Source organism: Cydia strobilella, chromosome 3 (genome assembly GCF_947568885.1).
Source record: "Cydia strobilella chromosome 3, ilCydStro3.1, whole genome shotgun sequence".
In the NCBI taxonomy this organism is placed as follows: domain Eukaryota; kingdom Metazoa; phylum Arthropoda; class Insecta; order Lepidoptera; family Tortricidae; genus Cydia; species Cydia strobilella.
In genome coordinates, this window is record NC_086043.1 from 15247957 (window position 1) to 15254812 (window position 6856).

The following is a 6856-nucleotide window of genomic DNA, read 5'->3' on the forward strand; positions in this document are numbered from 1 at the left end:
CATATTTAACATATTAGTTACAAATATTTGTAATCACCATTCACCTCAAGTTTTTAGCGATATTTTTAAACATGTTCGGCAGTAAAAAATAATTGGGGGGATAAGGACTTGGGTCATACACATAACCCTCCTTTTTAACATTGCTACAGTCGGGTAGAGTTCCATTGCATAAAATACCTAAATAGGTACATATTTTTCATTTATTTTATAAGTGTATGCATGTTAATTCTACTCCTAGGGCCACTTGCGCCAGCCAGGGTTAGCCACTAACTCGGGGTTTACCCAGTGTTAAATTGTACTGGTAACTCAAGGTTTAACCGGTTAAACCCGGATTAGTGGCTTAACCCTGGCTGGCGCAAGCGGCGCTTAATGAATACATTCCATTTACTAACCACCTACCTATTGTAATTAAATTGTTGATTATGTATACTTAGATATATTAAACATTGTTACTTTATATTAAAATTTACGTACTTGGCATACATGTAGCCCAGTCCAGATACATTATAGAAATAAATAAATAACAATATTTTGTTAAGATTCTTTTTCATATGTAATACTAGAAGTTTTATGTATTCAATACACTAGATATACGTTCGACGTGTTACCTCTCTGTCGCACTTGTAAATTCGTACGTAGGTGCGACAAGGAGGCAACACGTCGAACGTGGAACGAAGGCCCTCTTACCCTAAAATGACTGGAGTTGTGTGGTTTATGCCAGATTGGATTTTTATATTCATGTTTTTGTGTAAGTAATTACTGTATATAGAAAGAAAATAATCCAAAATGACAATTGTAAAAAGGCAATTTAATAAATGAAATGGAATAGAAAATCATACTTATTTCTTATTTATATTGACACCTTATACAATTTTAACACAAAGTTGATGTATTATTTTTCAGATTTGTCAATGCTCCAAGATACCTTAACTCTTTATCTTGGTAGAGTTAGACCAAGAAAAGTCTGCAACGATTTTGATAGCACACGCAGTGAAAGTGTTATTTTAAACGTCAAACTTCTATGAAATTATGACGTATAAATAACACTTGCACTGCATGCACTATCAAAATCATTGCACTTTTCTTGGTGTAACTCTGTTGTTAGGAGGAAGAAATGAAACACTAATGTCTAAATCAATATTTAATTGGTATCACAAAAGCTTGCCTTGCCTTGCATTGCACTTTTTTAATTAAATTTATTACAAGAATATAAGCTTAACATTTGAAGCACATTGCTTGAAAATAACCTACAGTCTTTTAAATTTTGGTAGGTTTAAAAATTGGTAAAAATTTTAAAATGCTCAGTCAGTAGCAGTTAAAGCAACCACCGTGAAGCGGACCTCTTCAGGGTCTCTGGCAATGAACTCATTGCAAACTTTGGCTGCATCATCTAATAGAGTATCTGCAGTTGTTGGACCGTGGTTGACTGGAAAAGCCTTACGCCCGTCCAGTTCAAATAATGCACCATCTTTGTGTACAAATGTAATAAAATGGTGATTGACAGGATCATCGGCACTGGGAGTGTTAGTTTGGCCCTCCTGTGCCAATTCCTTATGAGCATTGATGATACCCTCAGTCTTCTCCAGCAGAGCTCCACGAGCTGCTGCATCCAGTCCTTTAGCTTCATCTAGGAACTTTTTCATTATACCATCATTCAGATGGACCTTATCAGTATTATTAGCAACGCTATGTACCAAGGCAATGGTTCCACAAGCATTGCTTAGATTTTGTTTCATATAAAAAATATTGCTAGAAACTTCTTGCCCTTTAGACAAAATGTCACTTTCCTCTTGCTGTTTGTGCTGTTCGTATTTCTCTGATATCGGGAAAAGCAGCATTACAGCTAGTACAGGGCGAGGCACCCAGGAGAGCATTTCAGAGTCCAATCCCATTACATCAACAATCGACCAGCTGCCCGGTACACCCAGCTTCTGTAGAAATTTGTTCATAACCTCCGGGTTAGATTCCAGCGGAATTAGAGTCTCGGTTGCCATTTTTTTTATGTTATTATTCTGAAAAAAAAAAAATTGTACGGGTACGTTTACCGGCGTCTTGATTTGTTTTAAAAGTATGTTTTCTATCATGCATTTCGGTATAATGAAACAAAAAGTGTGAAAAAATACATACCGGTTGTAATTTACTGAGCTAAGAGTCCGTTCCCCTGTAAGATTCTTCTCTATTAGCCTATAAAAGAAGATGGATCAATACAATACAATACACCCTCGAAGAAACTTTGTCAATGCCATAGAGCCCATAGATAGTGAACTGTATGGTCTGTATGTAAATCTGTCAAATTTCGAGCTTAGTCATGGTCTATAGTCTATGGAATGAGATCAATGGGCTCTACACACCTTACAAAAAATTGCATGATCGATGAAACCGCAGACCGGACCAAGGTCGCGGTCCGGTACGCCCGTCTATCGTCCATAAACGATGAACAAAAAAAAAATGACTATATTGTCGATGTAATAACTGTCACTTTCAAAAAAAAAACCTTCGCAATCGCAATCTATGATTTTCTACTGCTTTAACTGCTTAGCTAGTTTCGTTATGTTACCTATTAATTATTCTTGTTTTAATTTATTTCTATGTATAATTAAAAATTGTCCTTTACTGTAATCTTTTTTGGTTGAGTATGGCTTCGTTTATTTTTAAATATATATATTACGACAAAGAACAAACAAACTTTTGTGGAAAATAGTAAAAGTGTACCTGATTTATATACAATGGCTATTTGCGAGTTAAGAGGATTGTTATTGACCGTTTGTATTATCGAATTGGTATGTTAATTTTTTGTAATTTCAAAATTGATATGATACGTTATAATTTAATGCATTAATATCGATTTACCTTGCAGATCATCACCGTACAACGACAAGTGTTTGACTTCTTAGGTTTCATGTGGGTACCCATAATCGCTAACTTCGTGAATATTCTTCTGATAATATTTGGATCCTTTGGAGCAGTTCAATACATTACGAAGTACCTAATAGCGGTAAGTGGCCTGAGTCATTTCCTTGCCTTTTGTTTATATAGATGACTAATAAATTGGTATGTTACTGACCTATTTTAACTACACTGTTATTACATGTTATAAATTTGCTGTTTATGAGTGCTCATAGTCCTTTATATTGTGTATTGCTGCAAAATAAATTATATTAGAATGTAATGATTCCAATCATATTCTAATACATTTAAACAAAGTACAGATTTCTAGCCTTAGATTTTGCTATGCTACAACTAATTTTTTTCTTTTTCAGTATGCAATATGGAGTTTTATGTGGCTAACATGGAATATATTTTTAATATGCTACTATCTTGATCTTGGATCATTGAATAGGGTAAGTTTTCCAAAGGTGTAATTATTTACAGTTTAAATTGCATATAACTTATAGTAGTAGTAGTGGCTTTGAGAGTGTAGACCTCCGTCGCGATAAGTTTACAAAATGTTAAAGTGAATAATACTTAGTTTGTTGAGTCATTAGGGTACTCACAATAGTCTTAAACGCCATAGAACCTATTGGTGCTAATTCCTTTATGCCAATATCCACATTTTTAAAATGTCCAAAATCTGGAATGACAAAATTCTATTTTATCATGGAATCTGGTCACAAAAATTCATGAGAATCGGTAGAGAATTGTGACCTGTAGAGGATGACATCCAGACATACGAAAGCATTTGGCCCAAGTTAAAACAGAGACCTTTGCTAACACTTTAGTCAATAATTGAACACAAAATGTTTTTATAGTTAAATGTACCACCAGAATATGTTAGAAATTGATGCTTTACTTACTTTCTGCACAAGTACAATGTGCATGTGTGTGTTCCTAGTAGAATAATCTTACAGGAGTTCCCAACCAACCAGATACCTAGAAAAGGGAGGGAGTGAAGTGCTCCACTGAAAAAGATAAGGGTGGCCTGAAAACACTATTCCTTTAATCTGCTGATACCTATCCAAAATATTGGACATAACCTTTGACCCTCTTTTTTGCATTGTTTTTCCTAATCAGAATCATTCCTATTGATAATGAGCTCTAAGGAGGCCTGAACTCAACCATCCTACCCTACTCCTGCGCCAAATTAAAGGGTTAAAATTAAAATAGTTATGCAGTAGTACATTTGAGAAAACACACATAAGTTCATACATCTGTGTATATTTATAGTATGAGCGTAACAGTTGTAAAAAATTAAATGAATGACAATGTGACAACAAGCAAAGCAGTTCTTTACAGTCAGTGTCTTTTAATCCAGGAAAGTGGCCTGCTATCCTTTGGGACTGGCAGTGTTAGCTGGTGGGAAGGCAATGGCTGGGGCTGCCAGACAGTATGGAGCGAGGAAGATGGCCCCGGCTCACTGAGGCCCACCCGCGTGGATGGCTGCTTCCTCCCATGGCATCATGTGGAGCTTACACAGTCTGCTGTAGCGGCTTTTCTCACAATTGCTGCATTGCCACTCTCCATTCTCTTGACTATTCAGTCATATAAGAGAAGAAAACCATCAGGAGTGTCAGGTATATGTCAACAAAATCGGTATATCCTCTTTCTTCTTTGATTCATTTTTCTCTTTAAAACCAGAATCCTTTGGCTTAAAATACTAAAGTTCCTTGTGTTCCTGCTACTTGCACGATTTTGTCATCCATATCTTTGGCGTTTCTGTGTTTTTAGAAGGAATTAGTGAAGAATTTAAAGTAGATAAAAATAAAGTTTTTAAATAGGTACTTATTTTACACAAAATTATTTATGAAAACGGGACTTTATCGCCTGTAATTAAGTTTCGAATTAAATCCGACGTTTTCGAGGATGGCATTGTCAACATTTTCTAACTAGCTAGTTTTTCTCCGTGACCATGGGGACAATGCCGTTCTCGAAACGTCGGACGTAATTTTTTAAACTTAATTATACGCGATTAAGTAGTGCTTTTGTTAATAGTAGTGTTTTAAATACCCTAATTCAATTCAATTATCCGAATTCAATGTCTTATGTTATTTCATTATAGTAAAAGGCACTCTACCACGTCGGCCAGTCTACACGATAGAGCTCAGCCCCACCGAAACAAATGTAAGCGAGAGTTCCCTAAAACCGATGACGCCGCGTCGAGTCAAGCGCAGATCGGGCTCGCGAGGCGCCGGTTCGTCCGTCCGAAGATCCCGACGATCGTACAGAAACAACGGCTACCTCGCGTCCACCGCCTCGCTGCCCCGCGAGCCGCGCTCCCGTCCCACCTCGGCGCACTCGTCATACTCTAACTTCCACGCCGCTCGCCCCGCCTCCTACCACGCGCCCGATCCGGACGCGACCCGCTCCCGCGACGTCTACGAGCCGCCGCCCCCGACCGAGTCGGTCACCATCACCACGCAGCGGTACGACACGATTCGCGGGCCCGGCGCCGGCTACGACGTCGCCGGGCCGTACGACCGGCCCCAAAAATACGATCATCGAAATTACGAATCGAACCCGACGTACGGCAACGTGACGCAGGAGTACTCTGCTCAGTACGACGTGCGCGCGGAGTCGGTGCCCCCGTGCGAGTCGCCGTACGGGCTGGGGCGTGGCTGCGGCGCGTGGGAGGCGCCGCCCTACAGCGCGCGCGCCGCCGCCGCCACGCCGCAGGCGCCCGGCCCGCCCGCCTACCAGCAGAACGACTATAACATGATGCCCTAGTTGATAGTTTTACTCCCACAAATGTCACACGGATGCAATAAATTTTACTTCAAAAGAAGTGATACATGAACCATAAAGTTACTCACGTAGATGCAGCGGAGCAAACGCAACGCCGAGTTTTTCCCTATGTGCCTTTTTCCAGTGACTGTTTTCTAGCTCAATGTTAAATATTATCTTTTTTGATGTCAGCGATGCGTCTGTTGTGGCGATCGTTTGATACTTAGACGTATTTGCAATTTCCTAAAGTATCGTTTAAGACTTTCTGGACTAATAAGAATCTCCTTGTTGTGATGTATAAAATACATTCCTTTTATTATTTGTTAGGTTTAAGAATGTGACGCCTGTTATTTCTACTGTTGATCGTAAGAAGTATTTTAATGATCGTATTTGTACTTAGCACGAGTTAAATGTTTGTCTTAAAAAAATGTGAAGCTTTTATACCAATCTGATTTAAAATCCGAATTACTAACTAGTGTTAGGATACTTTATAATGTTTGTGAACTAAGCAGCTGATATTCCATTCCATTCCATTCTAATGTTGTCACTGTTATACTCTTAATAACAAAATCAACAACGATATTGTTGCCATAAATATAATACATAAACTGTAATTAAAATCATTCCAACTGGACTGTATGTAAGTTGCGATTTGCAAAGCACGACAGCTGTCGTTACACATTTTGTAGGTACTTTTAAGTATAAGATTAAACTAGAGGTTGAATCTTTATTGTTTGCACAATAGCACTAAATGAATCTCAATATACATAGATGTTTTTACCAATAATAATTAATTGTAGTCTTGCCAAGTGTCCTTTGTAATGTTGTCCGTCCAAAGTAACATTAAAAAGTAATAGCCAATAGCTATGACAAGATTTAAATGTTAGATCTGAATGCAAGTTCGTAGTTCATCATCATCAAATTAAGGTCATTTTACATATCTATGCGTCCTACTCGTATTGTTGTGAATCAACATGTTACAAATGTGGTCCAATACTTAATTACTAGAAAAATGAGCTTTATTAGTTGTAAGTCAAGTAATTATTTTTTTAGTTTATTTTTAAGGAAAACTTTCCAGGTAATTTTATACCAAATACACACTTATGGATAAAAATATTATTTTATTGATTTTTAAACCTAGCCTACCTACTTATTTATGTTATGCGTAACTGCCGTTATTTCTATAGAGCGTACGTGA

The 6856-nt window shown here is 37.7% G+C and overlaps 2 protein-coding genes across 2 annotated transcripts; one reads left to right on the forward strand and one right to left on the reverse strand.

The window, feature by feature from the left end:
- Positions 1–1130: 1130 nt before the first annotated feature.
- LOC134755953 (ubiquitin carboxyl-terminal hydrolase isozyme L3) lies at positions 1131–2270 on the reverse strand. The gene is made up of 2 exons (XM_063692662.1): positions 2128–2270; positions 1131–2012 (listed from the first exon to the last, which is right to left on the reverse strand). The coding sequence occupies exon 2, from the start codon at positions 1992–1994 to the stop codon at positions 1302–1304; it is 693 nt and encodes a 230-aa protein (XP_063548732.1). The 5' UTR covers positions 1995–2012; positions 2128–2270; the 3' UTR covers positions 1131–1301.
- Positions 2271–2525: 255 nt separating this feature from the next.
- Positions 2526–6772, forward strand: LOC134755954 (sodium/potassium-transporting ATPase subunit beta-1-interacting protein 4). Its single transcript, XM_063692663.1, has 5 exons — positions 2526–2780; positions 2858–2995; positions 3261–3341; positions 4253–4511; positions 4997–6772. Exons 1-5 carry the CDS (start codon positions 2727–2729, stop codon positions 5659–5661), a joined length of 1197 nt encoding a protein of 398 aa, XP_063548733.1. The 5' UTR covers positions 2526–2726; the 3' UTR covers positions 5662–6772.
- The last annotated feature ends 84 nt before the right edge of the window (positions 6773–6856 follow it).

Coding starts and splice junctions, on each gene's coding strand:
- LOC134755953 (XM_063692662.1), bottom strand. CDS start 1,994: ATGGCAACCGAGACTCTAATTCCGCTGGAATCTAACCCGGAGGTTATG.
- LOC134755954 (XM_063692663.1), top strand. CDS start 2,727: ATGGCTATTTGCGAGTTAAGAGGATTGTTATTGACCGTTTGTATTATC. Junction 2,781..2,857: donor CCGTTTGTATTATCGAATTG/GTATGTTAATTT, acceptor TTTACCTTGCAG/ATCATCACCGTACAACGACA. Junction 2,996..3,260: donor TTACGAAGTACCTAATAGCG/GTAAGTGGCCTG, acceptor TTTCTTTTTCAG/TATGCAATATGGAGTTTTAT.